General features: G+C 38.2%; 1 protein-coding gene across 7 annotated transcripts in view; it reads right to left on the minus strand.

The window, feature by feature from the left end:
* The window catches only part of UBE3A (ubiquitin protein ligase E3A), a 56,792-nt gene that overhangs the window by 15,812 nt on the left and 19,658 nt on the right, over nt 1–21,322 (minus strand). For 6 of the 7 annotated variants that reach the window (XM_065648144.1, XM_065648156.1, XM_065648164.1 and 3 more), the window contains 3 exons: nt 19,144–19,188; nt 8,129–8,439; nt 3,118–4,373 (listed from right to left, as the gene is read on the minus strand). In XM_065648144.1, coding sequence (XP_065504216.1) covers nt 3,118–4,373; nt 8,129–8,439; nt 19,144–19,188 — 1,612 coding nt within the window. The remainder of the gene's footprint in view (nt 1–3,117; nt 4,374–8,128; nt 8,440–19,143; nt 19,189–21,322) is intronic. The other variant, XM_065648175.1, reaches the window with a different exon arrangement.

Raw genomic sequence — 21,322 nt, forward strand, 5'->3', positions numbered from 1 at the left:
GTATGTAATTACTTACAATTCAAACAAGTCTGTAAGTATTCAAACCCCAGAAGTAAAAAATGCAATTCAAGGGTAAGAATATCAGTGATCATAATTACTTACCTGTAATTTAAGCATGTTTGGAAACATTTTGCCACTGAACAGATCTAAGAATATGGTTTTACTACTGAAGACTATTATCTTGGCAAGATCTTTCTGGCAGTTTTCAGTGAGACCCTTCCAAAAAAGTTCAGTACTGCACGTAAAACTGATGCAAACTCATATAATATAGCTTTCACTTAGGTTTGACACTGTCAGTGCTGCTACGGAAGCACACGGTACCCATCTTTGACTACAGTCAGAGACAGAGCAAGCTACTTTAAGGATTAGGACATAAGACTGAAGATCTTCCTCCAGACCTATTTGACATCAAGCAGGAAGTGGAAACAAATAGTGAAAATTACTAAAAACGCTTCCCAACCAGTTATGAGAAGTACCTTTTAACAACAGCGCACAATTCTTCAACAGATCAGGCATTGCTGAAGAAATGGCAAGATGACAGTGTGGAACAGTATTTTCCCCATGACACTTTTCCAGCTACCAGCAGACTTGCAGCTTCGAGACTTCCTGACGTTTGTGTGTGGGTCACAACAAAATGCCTGTAATGCCTTTTACCTTTTGATGGATCTTTCTTTCATGAAGAACTACAAGTTCTGGGCAAAGACATCCGTAACTTTAAGTACACAGTGGGTAAAAAAATGTGTCCTTTTGCTTATGTTAAGCCTTCTTCCTGATAATATGACTGGGTGCTAACAGTTGAGAAAACCAGTATTTCTCATTCAACTTCTCCATGCCATCTTTCACGTCCTCTCCATCATATTTTTTACCATTCAGGGAACGTCACAATCTCTTTGAAGAGACTCTGAACCCTTAAAATATACTTCTGTTGCATCCTTTTTGATATTAAAATGAGAAGAAAAATGAAAAAAAGAAACATAGGCACACCATATTAAACAAGAACATTGTATTCTTCCATTTGCTCCTTTTTTTAAATCCTAACACTTCCTCAGGAATATTTAAATCTCGTCCTTGAGCAGTGATACTTCATATCATCAGTTAAAACACATCAATATTTAAAAGGTGACTTCTGTACCCTCTACATACATTCATCAACACAATTTTAAGTCCACATCATCTCACAACAGCTACCTTGTTGCATCTGTTTGAAATGGCACATGCAGCTCCCTTCATCCAGCTAGCATGGTGAGCATTCATCTCCACTCTACTGAATATAATCTATTTTGCACTTTCAAGAAATGCCTGGGCTGCACTTTGTCTCATTGATGAACACTACAGTTCAGCTCAGGCTACTTTAGAACAGTTTTATCTTTTCCCTTTATTTTCTGGCCCAGAATAAACAGTTTAAAATTCTTACTCTCCTTTGGGGCTTTGATAGTCACATCACCATAATTCAGCATATTCTGAAACCTTAAATTAACTGCCCTAAGAGGATCCACAGCAACTGCTCAACATGTACTCGTAGACTGCTAGGCTGTGCAAGGGCTGCTTCAAGCACATCATAATTTAAATTAGTATGTTTGAGCTTGATCTGATTTAAATTAAATTTCCAACAGACCAAGAGCATGCACAGTAGTGACTGCTGTGGCCCTGTTGTGATGTAGCAGCTGCACCAACTTGATGCTGTCCATGAGCTTTCTAAGCAATACTAAACTTTTTTTTTTTGTCCTCAGAGATTTCAACTTCTTTACACAACAAGAAACGTGGAAGAGTGCCTTTCTCATATTTATGGATTTTCCTTCCCATCATCAGCATGAGGAAGAAGGTCTTCCTCTCTGCTGGAACTGTCATTAAAATTAACATGTCCCTAAAACTAGCTCTTAACCTCTTTTAGCCCCTCCCCTCCTAAAGAGATAGTACTATCCCTCCCTTTTTCCCAGCATTTATGTATCCCAAAGCTGAACAGTCAAGGAAATAAACTCCATTACATTAACGTGACAAAACATGACTGGATACAACTGTAAGTCTGATGGGTAGTGAAATTACAAGGAGCAGGTTTTAATCTTAAACCAGTATATTTCTCATTTGCTTACTATAAAATCAGGTTTACAGACAGAAGCCATCTCCGCATTGCAATTTTATTTTTCCTATTGATACTGGAGACAAAGGTTTTCCCTGATAAATCATAGTAATATCAGCAATTCCCATAAAGCAGCTAACCCGTCTGGAAATTCATAGGTACACAGAAAAATCAAGGGGGGAGCTCATTTAGGGCTCTCATGATTGACCTTCGGTAGCAGCTAAAGTCACCGAATTTAACCAGAAGTAACAGCTCGGCTAAGAGGCAAAACCAGGTACTTTCCCCAGAGCATCTCCAAATACCTGTCTGGCTCTTCAGCAACAAGCTTTAAAGCTAAATTTATGGGAAAAAGTTTACTGTGAAATAGCCTTTATAGTTTGTATCCTGTACAATTCCCACCTTCCAAAGATGTGTGAACAAATGGCTTTAAGTTTTGCTTTAAGAAGCCAGCACATTCAGAAACAAGCTGCTCTCACAGATTTCAGGTACTAAGAGGTCTGTCTTCTCCTTTCTCAGTCATATCAGTATTTGCACCACATTGCAACAGCACTTAGAGAAGCAATAAGTTCTACTTATCATGCAGTCGCTCTGCATACTTTATATCTAGAAGTTCAGAAGTCCACAAGAAGAGTACACAGCTGAACGGTTTTAATTCCAACTCCCATCTGAAAAGCTTTACTATCAGAAGATGACGCAAGACAGTCCATGGGACAAAGTACTGCAAGAGAAGTTGGTCGCTCTTACCATTAAAGCTGTAACAGCACAGAATCTGCAAATGGGGAATAAGGACTATTTGGCACTTCAAAACATTTCAGTCTACAACCACTCTAAGCAGAAGTAGTTCTGCTGAACACCCAAGTCTTTAGCAGCACGCTCAGAATTGGTTTTCGGTGGTAAAGCTATTTGAGTTTCCTTCTACGGGAAATCTAATACATAAGACACTGCACTCACACACAGTCCTTTTCAGTTAGTCATAAGCCCACGTAGTTTGCACTAGTCAAAACCAACAAACCTACGTTCCACATCGCTGCATGACTTACCCGGACGAGAGCATCATCTATGATGTGATCACGTCTCACTTTAAGTCGCAAATATGGGTTGAGCTGCTGTCCTTGAACTAAGCTGTAGAGCACAGTTATGCGTCTTTCACTGTACATCCGGATCCTATTGTCATAATACAATCCTAGGTTCTTGGTAACAGCATTCAATATGAAGGGACAGGTCATAAAAGAGAATTTATTTTCTGTTTCTACTTTGAAGAAAGTGTAGTCTTTGTCCATTTCTAGAACATCATTCAGTGGTTCATTAATAAATTCTTCAAAAGGGATAAGTGGTTTTCTGCAATCTATAGTTTTAACACCAAGTTCAGTTTCCAGTGGATCCACTCGAGGACCTTTTTTATTTCTTCTTTCCTCACCCAACAGCTCTTGAAGAGTTAGTTCACTTGACTCTGGGATGGGTTCTTCATCTTCCTCTTCATTATGATCTGTATCCACATCCCCTCCCACTACATTTGCATAGTAAACCATTTTCAAGCACTTTGAAGCAGCAACAACAGCATCATCGTCATTCACTAGGTTACGACTATTGAACTCATTGCTTATGACTTTGTAAGTAATAAGCTGCTGAAATGTTTCCATCATTCTCCGAATTTGGTCTGCTCTGTACTTAGACCACAATCTGACCAGTTTTGCTTGAGCTGCAAGGGGTAGTTTGCTCATTGCTTTGCAAAACAATGGTAGAGCCATTTCCAGGTATTCTGGGCTATGAAGATTGCCATTCTCCATAACGATAATAAACAAATTCAGATAGTTGGGATCCCGAGAGTACACATTATGGTAAGTCAAGTCACATTCCACATTAGGTGACAAGTACACAAGTGCATTTAAAAAGGCAGTTTCTATTTTTTCATTAGAAAGTAATCTATCATAGACCCGTCTGACTGCTTCAATATCTACAGACACTTCATCTGGGCCTAGTTTTTGGAGGTTATTATCTCCCTGTGTGTTATCACCTATTCTTGATGATGAAGATGATGATGCGCCTGAATCTTCTTCCATAGCAGCAGCCGAACAGGCAGCTTTTTCCTTTTCATCTTCATCTTTGTCTTCATCCTTCCCTTGAAGAGACTTGAGCTCCTCCTTGGTGTGCTGCTTGGCTTTTCGGAAACTCTGTACCAATGCTTCAGCACTAGAAAATACTCTCCCAATCACCCGGATTAAAGGGGAATAATCCTCTTTCTCTCGACACAGTTCAAGAATTTCATATATCTTGTCCTCTGTTAGAAAAGTCACATCTATAAAAAGATAAAGTATTAATTTCATTAAGATAACAATTAAAAAGAGAATACTTCTGATTTGCCCTACTCAAGAAATCTCCGTATTGTATCATCATTAACAGTGGAAAAAACAGTGTCAGTGCTGGGTAAATTCAAGACGGATACTTTATCATTTCATTAGCATGAAGAATCATGATTTCACTCACTATGATTTTGTAAATACTTTATTCATGGATGTTGATCAGAGAACACACTCAATCGTAAAACCAGTTTGCAGCCAATTAACTACGTTTGGTAGTTAACAGTATTCTAAGGTCTAAACAAGAGCAACTAAATCAATCAGTAAGATGTTTAAACTTTAAAAGGCTTAATTAATAAGACTGTGTGATAATATAGTCTTCTGGTAAATCTGCAGTTAATATGTAAATCTTTAAACTATACACAAACTAAAGTGTATCAACCTATTTTTTCAAACATAGCACATGCATATGGACTTCACACACTCTCCCTTAAAAACATATCTTGAAGAAAAGATTCAGTAATTTCTTTTGTTGTATATTAATTGAATATAAGATTTTTTCATTTCTATTTTTAATGCTTTCTGCAACTGTTTTTATACTAAACATATGCCTGAAAACTCTCCCCAAAAAACCACAATAATGTTTCTAAGTTACACACACAGTTGGGCATGTGGGTTATTTCTTTGTACATCAGGCCTCACTGAGATAAACAATTTGAGTATACTCATCAATATGCTATTCAGATGAACAAGCTGATTTACACACATCACCTGCATGGGCTCCAAATACCTCTCTGTCCCCCCCTCCAAACCCTTGATATGAAACAAGTCATTTGGTGGTCCATTTGTTATTTGAAATCTTCCTTTCTCTTTATAAAAGAGAAGAAGAAAATATTATTTATAGCTCTGTGCTACTTCTCAAACAGAACCCAAAGGTGCTTTCACATCAGGTGATGATTTAGAGTAGGATTACCACATGATCAGACCCTGAAAAGATGTTCTAGTTCAAGCAGATTCTTCTGAACTGACACACAGTTTAAAACTAAGACTGAATCTGTTTAATAGCATCTCTACAGATCTAAAAAAAAACCACCCACGCATCACAGCACTTTATTCAACCATGCTAGAACAACTACTTCTGCAGAAAGAAGTGTGTAATTTTAATAAATACAGTTATATGTTAAAATATTTTGAAACGCGATTGCCTATACTAACATTAATTCCAAGCAGTCATTAAATTACAAATAAAAAATAAATTATGCAAAGACAGACAACCTATTGATTTTCACAGAGCCCCAAAGCTATTCTTGGAGCTCATTTAACACAAGAAAGATTAAGCTTATGTCATGCTACCGAGACTGACTTCCAGCCAATTTGAAGGCAGTGAAAAAGCTTCAAAGCTAAAATCCATCCTGTTGGAAAAACAACAGCATTGAAAATACTATGAAAAGATTCAAACTTAGTGCAACATCTCCTATTTTTATTTGCTGCAGTGCATCCTCAGGAAACAAACTTGCCTAAAAGAAATTTGGCTGCTGATACAGATGCTGTTCCATGTCACACAGCTCCTCAAAATGAGGACCACAGCCTGAAGTTCACTGATGCTGGACTGCAGAGCTTATGCATAGCACAAAAATTATCAGCAAGAGTTAACAATTTAACAATATAACACATTTCAGATTTCCATACTTACAACAGGTATTCCCTAGTCATTCTTTTAAAGGTTTGTAATATTTAAGGAACTTATCATGTGCTACTTCCAGTTAAAATGTTTAGTATTACCATTAGCAGTTTCATAACAGCTTTAAGTCATATCCTGTGACCACCCACTAACTGAGCTGTTGTAAGGGTCTGCACCATTTTTACTTCATAGCAGAGAGAACAGCTGGAGGAAAATAAACATAAGTGAAGCCTTCCAACTCAAGCCAATTTTAGCTGACTTGTGTCTGATATGTGAGCTTTTACATGCCTTCAAGACTGCATGTCATCTAGAAATTGCCACCACCACACTCTATGATTACCCAATTTATGAATTAACTTTTCATTATCTCTTAGGGAAGCTTTATTACAATTGTGTGCTGACTGCCTGTCCACTGACCTTCCCTGTTCCCAATTTAATGTTTTGGTGATCGAAGCTGAAAATAGTTTTCCAGGTAATTAAAACACTGATTTTGAAATGGCTCTCTCTATATATGACTACATTCGTAACCTATGCTTTTTATGTATTTGCAATTTCTCTATTTCCTTTCTCTTTTAGGATTGCCATCTAAGATATTACTGAGATGCTGACAATGGCCTCCAGACACATTTTTTTCTCCTCAAAGGTAGTAGTCTTAGCACTACAGAAAAGTAATTTAAATAATTCTTTCTGGAGGACATTTCTTTCAATTTATTTAGAACTTTTTAATCCTATGTCAAGCATAAAAGCAAGCTGCACATCCTTTTCCTTGACTTTCTTGAACTTAACTGCAGTTTTCCCAGTTGCTACAGATAGACCTTAAATAAAATTTCAGAGCACTATATTCCTTAGACATCATCCAGTTCCAAAGATAACTAAGAGTCTCAGATGGGCTTTTAAGAACACATAGTGCTCTCTATCCATGCAGCTACAAAGACAAGTCAATGCTTCTGATGCCGCAACAGATGAGTCTGAGTCACTGCTTTAGATGACAGTCTCTGAGATAAGTTGAGAAGCCTCTTAGATACTTGTCTTGGGGAGAAAGGTGAGTGGGGTTGAAGAGAAGGAGGAAAATCCTGTACCTGCACACCTCCGTTAAAAATACACAAAACCAAGAAACAAATCACAAAAAAGACCTAGTGTGCCTTTTGCCCATCTAGCACTATAATGACTCTCCTTTCCCCTTCCTATTGTTTGCATCTTTGCTTACTCAGATCATAAATAATTTGGGGACAAATTTATCCTTGCACCAGATAAAGCACAAACTTATGCAGGTATTGACTGGAGCACCTTAGGTCCCTTATAAGACAGTACTATGGTTTCTTGCTGATTCTGTAGGGTTTTTTAATTCTTTGCTGTAAACCATTTCCCCTTCTTTAGCTAAAATGAATGAATCTGAACTGTGTTTATACCACTTACTGTAACGATACTTAAAAACATCTGCTCAAAGGTTAATGGCTTGAATTTCATTTAGCTTGTGATTTCTGCTTGCACCACAGGTTTTCGCAACAACTAAAAATCATTCTCCTAGTATGTATTTACTATTCTATAGAGTTTGAAAAGCTAAACAGAAGTTAAAAAAGACATACAGAACAGTATTTAATTTTCATATACTGGCTTGGAAACCACTTTGCTTAAACTTCTTTTAGCTTGGTAGATATATTGCCTGTTATCCACTGTATCATTTTTTGTTCATCTGTTAAGTTTCTTAACATAGAGTCTGGAATTAAAGTATAACTTTTATAACTCATTAACTACACAAGAGAGTTATTAAACTAGCAAAACTAAAGCAGCTATACAACAGCACTTAAAAAAACCTCTCCATATTTGCAAACCCAGTAATCTCAGAACACAAGAAATGCACATGCATTTTAATAGAGATGTGGTAAATATCCAGATTTGGAATCAGTGTTCAGCATCAACCCAGCCATTTTTCAGAATCCATAGTAAAGTATTTGATAGCCCAATATTGTATTTTACTTTAGAAGTCAGCAGAATACCACATTGAATTCTGTAGCCTTATAGTCATGCATATTAAATGTTTTATTTTAGGCAAATTCTAAAATAACATCTTACCTTTAAAGTCATCTCTTGGGCCTTGCAGTTCCTTCTTGTTCATCTTTCTGTCAGTGCAGGAATTGTTATGGGCACCTTTGGAATTGTTTTCTAGGTAAGCTGAGCTCGTTCCTTTCTTGGAGGGATGAGGATCACAGAGTTTTGCATTAATCTTATAAAGCTCGAGGGCCTTAATGGCTGCTGCATTGTTATCCATACGGAGAAAAGTTGGACAGGAAGCACAAAATTCATTCGTGCAGGCTTCATTTCCACAGCCCTCAGTTAACTGGTGGTAGTAGCGCTCTATTAGATGCTTTGCAGCTGCTCGCTTCCTGTAGCAAACATTCAAACAGTAAGTACAAGGATTAGTAGAGCTTTCACATACAAAGCTCATTCAAAAGCATCAGCAAGGCAGAGATTAGTCAGGCACTGAAATACAAGATTTCTATGTCAGAGAGGACACATCAGGAGATTTTTTTTTTAAATACAGTATTTTCATCTTGACAAATGCAAATTATTTAACACACAATTTTTTGTGGGTCCTATGTAAGTGAAAGGTAAATCCTGTTTATGTACAGTTTTCAGCTTACATTCTAGTGTTACAGTGAGTACAATCTTGTTCAGTTCTGAACAATCTCCATTGTCACCGAAAAATAGAGAAATTTATATGCAAAGCAAGGCTGCAAGTGAAGTAAAAGAAAACTGGATCTCATACAGGTGACTGAGTCCGATGTATAGTACTGAGGTATGGTTGCCACTGACAGAGGGAAAAGGTATGAAATACAAATGGTCCAGGCATGTATTTAGTAATAGTATCAATATTACACCAGTAGGATATAAACCCTTTAAAAATCTAAACTATTTTTAACAAGATTCCAGATGACCAAGTTATCAGATATTTAGTCTATTTAAATCCACAGGAAAATATTCCTTGGTTAAACCTCTGACAAAACCAGAATTAAAGTTGAGCTCACGGCTGAATATATTTCTCCTCAGCTTAATACAGTACGCAGTTCTGTAAAACAGTTATTTGCCAAATCCCCCCCTTTCTCCTGCAATTACACATATCAAGTATGCATTTTGAAGAATTACAACTGTATTACTATACAAGTTAATGTGCTCAGTACTATATATACACACACATACACACTATAAAATTTAACTGGCCAACTAAAAAAGTCACAGACTATTACAGAAACATGCAAATGATAAAGAAATTGCTGGAAAAATGCAGGTAATTGGGACAGAAGCTGCATGCAGCACCAAGAGCACCATGTTTGACCACATTTTGAAAGAAACCCCCAAATCTTCACTTAAGAAAACAAGTTATTAATGAAAAATGAACTATGAAACATTTCAAACATTTTGATTAGGTATAACATGCAGGCTTTTAAACTAACTTTAGTGATGCAGTACTGTAAAAAATATAACACAGGAAGCAAGATTTTCATGAGAAACTGTGATATTAAAGTTGTCTGTTTCAGTGTTGATGACTTCCACAGATTCTGCACAGAACAAGTACTCAAGAACTGAAGAGCTAGAGCCACTGGTACCACGCAGCACTTGCTGCGCCTGTTAATACTGTCTGGTTTAGCAGAGTTTCAACAAGGCTGCTTCAGAAGAGAAAAAATCCTCAAGTTCTGAAAGTAGCTATTACAGTGTGTGTTATTCAGCAATAACACCTTTGCTCCTTCCTTTTCACCCTTCAAAATCTCATGATCCTAGAGAAGAAAATATTTCTCACAAAGGAAAGATGAGCTCAACATCTATCCAACCATCCAAATGCCCCAGTGCATTCCAAGACAAAAAAATTGTGAAGAAAAGTTTCCCTGGGACCTTGAGATCGAGGTAGAAGACCATAAATTTTAAAAAAGCTGTGCCAGTAATACCATCAAAACCACTACTGTATAAACAGGGAATAGCTGTATTCTGATCCAAGGAAAGAGTTCTAACCTCTTCAATTTTTATACATAGACTTAGGAAAACCCGCCTTTCTCCACATATGTATAAAAATATGAGGTTTTCTTGATCTTGTCTTTCATACTTCAGCTTTTAGTAGAGAGGCTTTAAAAAAAAAGTGTTTTGATACAGCTTAGATCAGTACAGGATTTCATAGACATCTATTTCTGAACAAAAAGATTTCATGCTTTGATCATTTTTGACTTTCAGTTATTCCAGACCTTCAGATTTAGAGTGTGAAATATTGTCATTTGCAAGCAGATAAGTATATATCGTGAAAGCATTTCTTTGTTAATTTTTACACCTGAGCTATGGTCACCTGTCTCACCATATGCTCCTTATTTACTCATCTTGATTTACTCATCTTGCAGTCTCTCCAATGCATTATCTTCATGAAAGCTCTTTCTAACTAAAGTTGAAACTTAATGATCCCTTAATTTTCCTCCCTCCCTGATGTTTTCTACAGTGCATACAAAATGGCTGTTATTTCATATACACATTATCATTTTAACTTTATCCTTCTTCATTGCTTTTTCCTTCCATCCTCCATTGCAGTCTACATGTAGATCACAAGTTTTCTGCCATAATTTTCAGACTTATGTAATACACCTATGAATGTTATATGGATTATTTCTCACAGCTATCCTAAGTGTATAAATACTAGGGGGGTGTGTGTATTTATTTATTACTTAAAACAGCTGAAGTTGTTATTCAGATGAAATATATAATGAAAAGCTGATACTGTGAAAAGCTGACCAACCCCCTAAGAAGAAAGAACTTATGTTTTCAAACTGGAGAAATTCTTAGTCTTAAGGAGGCATGCACATCTTTCTGGCTTATGTAACACCTAGTTTGAATACAGTTATTTAAATGTATAAGCATGATATATTAACAACACATTTTATCATATTAAAAAACACTCCACTTTCATCAGGTCATATCTGAGATGCCAGGAGACAACACTAAGACTTGTCTCTCACAGTTAACTTCTGAGGGACTTAAGTTTTATTTGCTCCCAATTTTTAACTAACAATTACTTCTCAAACTGTGCCATGCCTACAATAATGTTGTTTGTACAAACATTTTCATTGTGACTCATGGCTACAGGCTCACTGATTCAAGTTCTGTGAAATTCTATCAGAGACAGAAGGTTCAACTGAAAGTCAGACTATTTTTTTTTCATCAACTACAGAAGCAAACAATGCAATGTACAACAGTACTAGACTACAACTGTATTAGAATTTCCCTTCACCTCTCTCTGGCAGCTATTCCACAGACTTTTGACATCGCCTCAAATAAATTAGTTAAGTAAAAAAAAAAAAAAAAGGTGGCAATTTAAAGTGAGGATACAGACCTAAGAAGGCAGAACAGAATTTCCTGAGCCTTCCACAAGAGCTAAACTTACTGAAGTCCACCCATGAAAGCACTTACAGAGAACACAGTTCCAAGTAATCCAAGGTGTGATTTTACAGAACAAGGATATTCCATACCACATCCATGTTGAGGTACTTGAGAGATTACTGTCACTGTCCAGTGCCAAAAGCCCACACTTCTGTATTATTCTGAAAAAAGTGTAGCATATCTTCTCCATTCTCCAGAGGTGAAAACTTCATCTCTTTCTACATTCCCCTGCTCATTTACTATGTAGAAAAGTTACAACTCTGAGGCATTAAAACTGGTTCATCAAGCAAGGTAACACGAAACACCCCTCTAATCCTTAGCTCATACCACACAGTGAAGACTGCAGCTCCCCTTAAATTCCTATAGAGGGATCTCGTAAAGAGTAACTGGTCCCTTAAATACTCAATGAGTAATCTACTGTTCATTAGCACACAGACACCACCTTAGAGTAGGGTGGTGAGGCACTGGGACAGGCTGCCCAGAGAAGCTGTGAATGCCCCATCCCTGGAAGTGTTCAAGGCCAGGCTGGGTGGGGCTCTGAGCAACCTGGTCCAGTGGAAGGTGTCCCTGCCTGCGGCAGGGTGGTCAGAACTAGATGATCTTCAAGGTCCCTTCCAACCCAAATAATTCTGTGATTCTAGTGTACCTAAAGGCTGCAGTGACTGACTTGCATATATGTTTGCAAAGAATCACACTGTTGTTGCACATCTGAGTATGAAACCACACTGGTGTGTTTGCAGTTGTAAACTTTTCACAGCCATATCACAGGCCTATCCTTTAGCCTTAGGGTAACTTCCCACACAGTGGGCCTTGTATAACCTCCTCAAACGAGACTTGCTACTTCAGTGAGGGGGAGATGCACCTAAAATAGACACCATCTTCCTTCCCCAAAGTCCAACAATTCTGCAAGCACATTTTTCCTTTTAAAAAACCCTAGTATCTACTTTTGTAATATTTAAAGAAAAATAACTCCTTTAGACTTTTACATTGTTCTTCAACTAATAAAAACCCCCCAGATAATAAGGACTTCGCATTTTTAATTAAAATGCTGCCAAAACTGTGGAGTATCAGTAACAGCATCTGATTTGCATTTACCAAATATCTTCACAGAATCACAGAATGTTAGGGATTAGAAGGGACCTCAAAAGATCATCTAGTCCAATCCGCCTGCCAGAGCAGGAACACCTAGATGAGGCTGCACAGGAATGTGTCCAGGTGGGTTTTGAATGTCTCCAGAGAAGGAGACTCCACAACCTGCCTGGGCAGCCTGTTCCAGTGTTCTGTTACCCTCACTGAGAAGAAGTTTCTTCTCAAATTTAAGTGGAACCTCCTGTGTTCCAGTTTATACCCATTACTCCTTGTCCTATCATCGGTTGTCCCTGAGAAGAGCCTGGCTCCATCCTCCTGACACCCACCCTTTATATATTTATAAACATTGATGAGGTCACCCCTCAGTCTCCTCTTCTCCAAGCTAAAGAGACCCAGCTCCCTCAGCCTTTCCTCCTAAGGGAGATGCTCCACTCTCTCCATCATCTTTGTTGCCCTGTGCTGGACTCTGATCTCCAGCAGTTCCCTGTCCTTCCTGAACTGAGGGGCCCAGAACTGGACACAATATTCCAGATGCCATCTCACCAGGGCAGAGTAGAGGGGAAGGAGAACCTCTCTCGACCTACTAACCACCTCCCTTCTAATACACCCCAGGATGCCATTGGCCTTCCTGGCCACAAGGGCACAGGGCTGGCTCATGGTCATCCTGCTGTCCACCAGGACCCCCAGGTTCCTTTCTCCTATACATCTTAAACTCCTGAGAAATGCTACATAAAGGAAGCTTCTGCAACAGAGAAAACTCAATGTTTAAACACTTAAGGAATTTTAGAAAAGTCTGAAACATATAATTCTTCACAGCAAAGAATCTTCAAAGTTTCAAAACTTGCCTGGAGTTAAAAATATCTGCGTAAATGCATCATTTTTGCCTTGAGTTTACCTACATTTTAGAAATACATATAAAGTTTTCATACCTGTCTAGAAATATCAGTATGAAATGATGTATTTCCAAATGGTTTCTGCTTGGAACACAACAACTTTTATATTAATTCTGCACGGAAGTCTCGCATTGCTCCAATATGGCCTATTTTTAGCAAGTAGAAGTTTAAAGCGGTCTGTTTTAACAACGCTATTAGACATTCAGAAGTGTAAAATATTCACAAGCCGTTTTCTTAATGCAAAACCAAAACCAAACAAAATAAACAAAACAAGTACTAACATGCACGGAAGCAAGAGGAAAAATTATGTTCGTATTTTGGATAGGAAACAAAAAAAACAGGGATTTTTTTTTTTTTTTTTAGTACTAACAGCAAAACAACTTTCAGCATATGCCTTAACAGACAGGAGCATAAAGAGACTTATACACCTGCAACAATTATACTACACTGTGGAAATACAATGACCAGCAGACCAAAAACTGTTAAAAAAAGGTGTGGGACATCTTTGTGAAGTTCAATACTGCTTTCTGAGAGTTTCAGTTTCAAACCTTGCATGTTGGTTTCCTGCTTCTGTTTAGTTAGAGTAAGCACTAGAGAAGACAACCTGACAACCTTCCAGTAAAAGCACTGCCCACACAGAACATTTTGAAGTGGTCTGCACACCGAGCTGCCAAATGCTCCACTCGGAGCTGGAGCCGAGACTCCTGTTCCAGCAGGGTTGTAACACCTTTTGCCCACCTCAGCCACTGGTGCCCCAGTGAACGTACATCTGCAAATGCATATGGACTTTGCATTTTCCAACCTCGTTCTTTCCAGTGTGGCGGGCTCCAGTAGCTGGGGTGCAGACTGTGAACCCTCTCGGACTGCACTGGCTTCAGCCAAGGGACTCCCCTCCCTATCACGTATTCTAGATCCACCGTGCCTCCGGGAACATCATGTGCTGACAAAGTCAGACACGGCACTTCCTCAGGAAGGGCGAACCTGAGAAGAGTTGTCCTGGCTTTACAGAGCAATGCAGAAAGACAGCCAGAGCGGGGTGGGTCAAGAACACAGTCAGCATGTCTCTCTTAATCTTGTCTCACAGATCAATTACCTTGCTACAGTCCTATTAGAAAAGTACCTTTCGTTACAGCCCTTTCCTCTTCAGGTTGTTAGCTCCAAGACTCTACAGAGATAACATCTCACAGACCAACTGGTTTCATACCCTGGTTCCTATCTGTCCTTCTTAAGAAGGCATGCAGTGCCCTGTCACTTTTGCAATCCTTCCAACATTCAATTAGCCAAAAAACTGAGAGATTCCCAATTCCTCCCCTCTCCAAAACATTACAGGCCTGAAGCCATTAAATAACTGATTATGGGGGAACAATTATTAGGCAATTATTGTAGGCAATCAACATATGTAAATGGTAATGACTGCAGGCATACCTGACTGTGTTTTAAATACTATGCTCACATTTCTAGAATCAGTTCCTTTTGAAAAGGCAGGGAGAAATACAGCCTTCACAAAAAAGTCCATAAATTCATTTAATTACAAATAAAAAGTAACTTGAATTACTGTTGGAATGGATTTATTACTAAGTTTAGGAGTGACTATAAACTTGCAAAAATCTTACTCTCTTTCAATAAATTTGTTATCTTAATATTTTAAAGAAAAAACTACACAACTGTTATCAGCTGTTAAACTTCCAAAGAATAATCAAGTTTAACCACACAAAACATTTCAAGAGTTCTCCAAATTTTGTTTTAAATTATCATGTAAGGAGTCCTACTCTGGACTGGTTAAATAAAGACCAACTTTGCCTTTATTGGAAAGACATGAAATGACATTAACTTCACATACTAGCAGGAATACTTCAGTCTGTCTTTTATATCCATGGCAAAACAAATAATGAATATTTTATCAAACACATTAAGCAAAATACATATTCTTTAGTGCCATCCATGTTGTTTTCTTTTGATTAAAGAAGTCCTGGCACTCAATCAAGTACAATTAAACTTTACGTTGTACTCTCCTGAACAAGATGAAATTTGTCAAGTATGAAATTTATACACTATTCTGATCAGCAGCCTGACCAAAGAAAGGAGATTAATATTGGCATGGCAGTGAGATATCAAAAGACAGAGACAGTAACATGGAGACACCGATTCAGATTCTCTACTTCTGGACCACTGGAGTGTTTCAGTAGAAGCATGGTACAAGAGAAACTATTTCAGATGAAAATACTGATACAAGAAGAGGACTGACCATTGAGGCACGTAAGACCGACCTGCAGAGAAGAGACCTAAATGCTGATCAACCTTGTACTCTCCTTGTACAACTTGAAGAGGCCAAGTGCAGGAATGGGACAATCACACAGCTCTGTTTTCAAGTTACTAAAACCTCCAGAGCTGTTTCCATGGTAGCATTTTTTTACTATGCCTTCATTCTGCCTGACACTGTCCTAGAGGGATGACCATGATCATGCATAAACTAAGTGCAGGTAGCATGGATTCTAAGACTTAAATACCAGAGTTTCCAGTTTAGGAACAGCCTAGCATTTGTGGATTAGATATCTCCACAGAGAAATATCTCCTCTTTAAGCTTTTTTTACATTTTTAACTGTTAAATTTACAGCATTCTCCAAGCTCCATGGGAGCCAAGGTCTGTAATACATTTGCTTCAGTTATATTTTCTAATATAAAATCTGGAATCAGATGTGTTTTCAGCTGTGAGGAAACCAATTTAAGGAATTCTATGTCTAGAAGGCACTAGGATGGCATCTGAAAGTATGCATCCTGAAACACTAATACAGTTATTACCTATGTTTGCAATGGCTGTAATTTGGTTTTCTAGCATATTTTGAGGCTGCTGCAGAATTTTTATTTTGCCATTCTTTCAATAGAAACAAACCAGCTATCAAACCTACACCAGCGTAAGATGATTATGCAAACTGTAACAACCCTTTAAATGGTGAGGCTGCTCAACTCCCTTAGAAAAAGAGAGAAAAGTTTCAAAATTACAAAGTATCCCACCCTCAAAAACAGAAAGAAGGAAAGATAAACACACAGAAAACCATCACATCAAAGTACCCAAACCTTTGCCTTGATATGTGACAATAGAGAGTGAAAATACATAAACTGAAGTTATTGTTAAACAATTAAAAATCAGGTAATTTAGTGCTAGAGAGGTTTTAAGAAAGTTATACTAATCAAAGCTGATAATTAATGCAGATCTGTGACAGAAGCAGACAGAAGAAGATGCTGATTTTAAGAATTCAAAGACTTGAATGAATGCTAAGGAAAAAAGACTCCTAACTCCGAGCAGGCACCAATAGGTTCATTACGCATGGAATCAGAATTTGAAAAGCCTGGGATAAGCAAGACTTATCCATGGAAGAATTTGCTGCATAAGAGTCTGAAAGAGCCAGCAGATTTCTTTTTATTTAATTTACACATGTGAAAAACATATGTGACTATGCTCTTAGTATAAAGCTTTGCAATGCAAACCACAAACAAATAAAGCAATTCTATCAGCCAACCAGAGCAAAAAGTTAACTATTAATTGTACAAAAAAAAAAAACACTGGAGTAAGCCCCTGCATTTACCAATGAATTATAGGCATGTAAATAACACAGTAACTATTCCAGCTATACAGTAAGCTTGCAGGTCACACTGTATCACCCAGCCTGCCATTCCATTCTATGTGGCATGAGCAACTATGCAGCAGGATTGCAGAAATCCTTTGTAATAGGTGATGTATACACCACATTCTGATACAGTTTAAAAAAAAAATAGTTTTGCAACTATACCATGCCTTAATACTGTGTAACTACTACTCAAACAAATATGTGAATTCCTACAGCTTGACTGACATCTATTTTAGACAGATACCCCAAATCTACGTAGTCAGGGCAACTCTCATCATCATTCAGCACCAAAAAAAAATACTCAGCTTTCACACAGAAAAGCTTGCTTCTGTAGATTATTTTTTCAGGTTTAGTTTTGAGGATAAAACACACACACAAAAAAAAGAACTGTCAGACTGCTAGAAGGAAAAATAGTTGTACTGCCTTTTCCTTCTGATTTATTATAGGTCCTCATGGAGTCTTTGTTTCACACCAGTCATGATCCTTGTTTCTGACACATCTTACACCTTACAATGTGTAAAAAGCAGTAGGTCAACTGACAACATCCAGAGTGGACGACAGTCAGTCTACAGCCTGATTCCCCCCATTTGGCTAGGCCAAGGAAACAAAAGAACACAACTCAACTTGCTGCAGGAACAATAAAACACAGCGCAGCAGGGGCTGGTACTGGAGCAGAAGAGGCTATGGCAGGTTTTTTTGCCCTGCAGCCTCTAACACATGTCCACGTAGTGACAGCCAGCAACCTCTCAGGTCTGGATCCCTGCAACCTGCACTCCTAAGCAAGCAGCTAGACAGCACTTCTGGAACAGATGGCATCAGAGAGGGAAAAGGAAATTTACCGTCCCAGGAGAAATGCTCCTCCTAGTGCAAGAAAAGACTTCACTGCAGTGAATTACTAAAAACACATTGGAAAGGTGTTCCTTGTTTCCTTCTCATCGCTTTTAAGGTTAGGTACAAAGCCCAATGTGGAAGGGCTCACCTCAGCTCCAACCCTCCCCAAGCAGGGCAGCTACAGAGAGAAGTCCTTGAGCAATTCACACCATGTTCCCGGCCTGCAAACATCCCAAAACTGGCATTCAGCCCACACTGCATAAAAAGCTAGGCCACCTGAGGGGTGTGGAGGAGACAGTTTAAGGTCAGAGGAGTTAGTGGCAGAAGAGAAATGAACCCAGGTCTTTTGAAGCCTCGAACGGTACCCCAACCACTGGGCTACACTCCCTCTATTATTTTGGAACTTGTGCAGTAAAGCCAGAAAAGCAGTGTTTGTGGGTTTCCCGGCTTGAGTTCTATGACGGGATGGTTTGCATAGCAATAAAAGAATCTTTGTTTGCTAACTCAGAAGAATAAAGCCCCAAATAACTTTTTTCTTTTTTAAAAAATTTTTTTTTAGAGCAGTCTCCTCATTCTTGCAACCCTTCTTAATTTGAAATTGAAATGAACATTTCAACCCATCAGAGTCTTGCTTCTAGTTAATCTTGGCTTCTAGGCTAATGAAGACAGACCAAAACAAGGTCCAGAACTGTGAGCAAGTTGCTATATCAATACTGCTTAGAGAAGGAAAGCTAGTTCTCTCTTTCTAAAAGTAACTAGTATATAAATTTATCAAGTCAGACCTTTTTATTATTATTTCTTAGTTCAGCAATCCATCTGCCACAACAGATATCAGCAGGTATTGCGCCTTAGTACTGAAGTGTCTTCAAATCCATGCAAGATGTTAGTGAATAGCAGGTAGAAATTACAGCCCTACTGTCGAGTCTGAATATAGGCCTGAGGACTTCTGACACTGTATTATGCTACTATCTATTGGTTCACACTAAACTAAGCCTCTGAACTTTTCCTTCAACCCATTCACCCTTAAAAAACCCACAAGTCACCACAGTTTCTACAGAAGGTTAAAATTGTTTTTCCATAGCAAAATACTAACTCGAAATTTTCTAAGGTGATTCCACAGCTCTATTCAGCTTTTTGTTGTATTTTGGTTTTTTTAAGCAGGTGCAAGAGAAACTGTTACATATGTTCAAAGCATTTTTAAATAAGATATACCAAACTCATCCACTTATTCACTTACATTCGGCTAGTTTCAATGTTTTCAGAGTGAGGTTCTCCTGGTGATCTGCAAATACAGACAAAAAAACCTTAAGCATTGTTTGTTATTTTAAGTCATTACAACATGAAGAGTTAGGAGTGGCGGAAAGTGATGACAATGGGTTATTGCCACTAAAAGCATCAACTTTTATGCACTTGCACATTTAATTTGACCAAACGCTACAAGACAGTTGATAGCATAAAACCTGACAATAGAACTAAGCTCAATTTCTTTAAGGAGGACAGCACTTTTTCCCCACAGCTTACGCAACAGCAGCCATTAGAGCAGCGTTCTGCTGGCAGTACTTCCCTATTCAAGTTGCACAGTACACGAGTTCTTGGTTAATTCGTCATAACCACTTCTGTAACCAAAACATATACTCAAAACTTCACCAGTGATCAACTACTACAGAGAGATTCTCTGCACAATCGGACTCTTAAGAATCCGCGGTTCAGAAGCAGGTGTCAACAGAATCTCAAAACAAATTTCTTGTCTCTCTCTACTTGAATTATGGACATAATCTCACAGAGCAGAAGCATTAAAAGGCAGCCTTTTCTTCCTTCCAGTCATATTCAGAATTAGATGTTATTGCCTGGCATTTTTGAACACACAACCAGCACCTGTGTTCAGCTTGCCAACCCCCCAACTTAATTTGCAGAGTAATTAAGTAGGCTAAATTACAGCTGTTTAGCTCCTCCTTATTCCCGTCTTCTTCCTTATGCCAGCACTGATCCAACAAGTTAGCATTTGGTTTTCTTTTTTTAAAACAAACAAATAAACCAAACATTTTTTTTTCTTCCCTTCAGGACCTCTTCCTACCCAGTGAATTTGTAGCCAGATGGAAGTTTGTAGCCAGGTGAGCCAGGAGACAAGGCAGTAAAAATGCAGCAGTTTCGACTTCAATCACCTTAAGCTGCCTTGAAATCAAATCCTAAGGAACCTTATCCAGCCTTCCCTTGAGTATAGATTTTGGTACGGCTGACCACAACTGCCACGCTGGATGTGTTGCGTGAGGAGTGGAAATAGAGCACAGCCATTACAGTAAAACGCTGTAGCTTACATGAACAAAAACGTCTTTCATGACAGAAATTTCTCAAAACAGAAGTGAGCTAAAATCTGTAAATAGAACTCATTTTGTAGGTTTCAGAGCTGCCTACAGGACTTCAGTTAGCACAGCTAAGCAGGTTTTGCCATAGCTATACTGGGAAAATCTTTGTTCATAGGAATGGAATTTCTGTTTTTCTCTATTTGTTATATGACTACCTGCACTAGTCTAAACACTATTGAAAATCTCCACCTGGAACATGAAACATTTCCTTTTTCCTATGTTTCATTGTGCTGCCTTACTGGATGGTCCCTCGTATTAAAGCCTGGACTGGTTTCTGAATTCTCTGCAAAAAATCTTAGCTCCTTTACTGATATACCAGGTCTTAGCAACTTTCTGGATTTTACCAAACTACTACACTAACAGCCCCAGTGCCCAGAAAGCATTTCTGGCAGACAAAATTCCTAGGCTAGCTGGATACTATGCAGTGACAGACAATGCAGAACACAGGAAATTATTTGTTTATATTCCACTAAGTTATAAAATTCAGCTGACACTACAGACAAAATTCTGAATTTACTATCCAACTAACTTTATACTCATGCTTAAAATGCAAATACTCTCTTACCTGGGAAATAACAAAAACCGCCTGATCTCAAAATTCGGTCTCTATTTATTCCCTTCAAATGATGTTTCCCTTACTGATTAAAGTCCATAACTGATGAGATAATTGCTCACAAAAATAATGCTCAACAGCAAACCAAACCGAAACGTAATTTCCCTTCAATTCCAGTGACCAAAACAAATCACTAAATACTTAGCACAGAGAAAAGAACTTTTTTTTTTTTAATTCACCTAAGCACGTAAGTGCTAGAAGCCATACAACATGAGGAGCAGTGGAAAGAAGAGTGTTTATATTCATACTGACTAGCTTCTCTATTTACATCCAGAACTTCAGAAACCGAAAGCAAAGAGCCTGGAAGTTTGAGTCAGTTGCTATCTTTGTTTAGTCATAGGAAATACAACACAATGAAGCTTTGGGTAAGAGTAGTGCTTTAAGTTGCTATGAAAATACAAGCGAGATAGTGGTGTTAAAACAAAAACCATCAAGAGTAT

The sequence above is a fragment of the Caloenas nicobarica genome, chromosome 1, assembly GCF_036013445.1.
Source record: "Caloenas nicobarica isolate bCalNic1 chromosome 1, bCalNic1.hap1, whole genome shotgun sequence".
Taxonomy (NCBI): domain Eukaryota; kingdom Metazoa; phylum Chordata; class Aves; order Columbiformes; family Columbidae; genus Caloenas; species Caloenas nicobarica.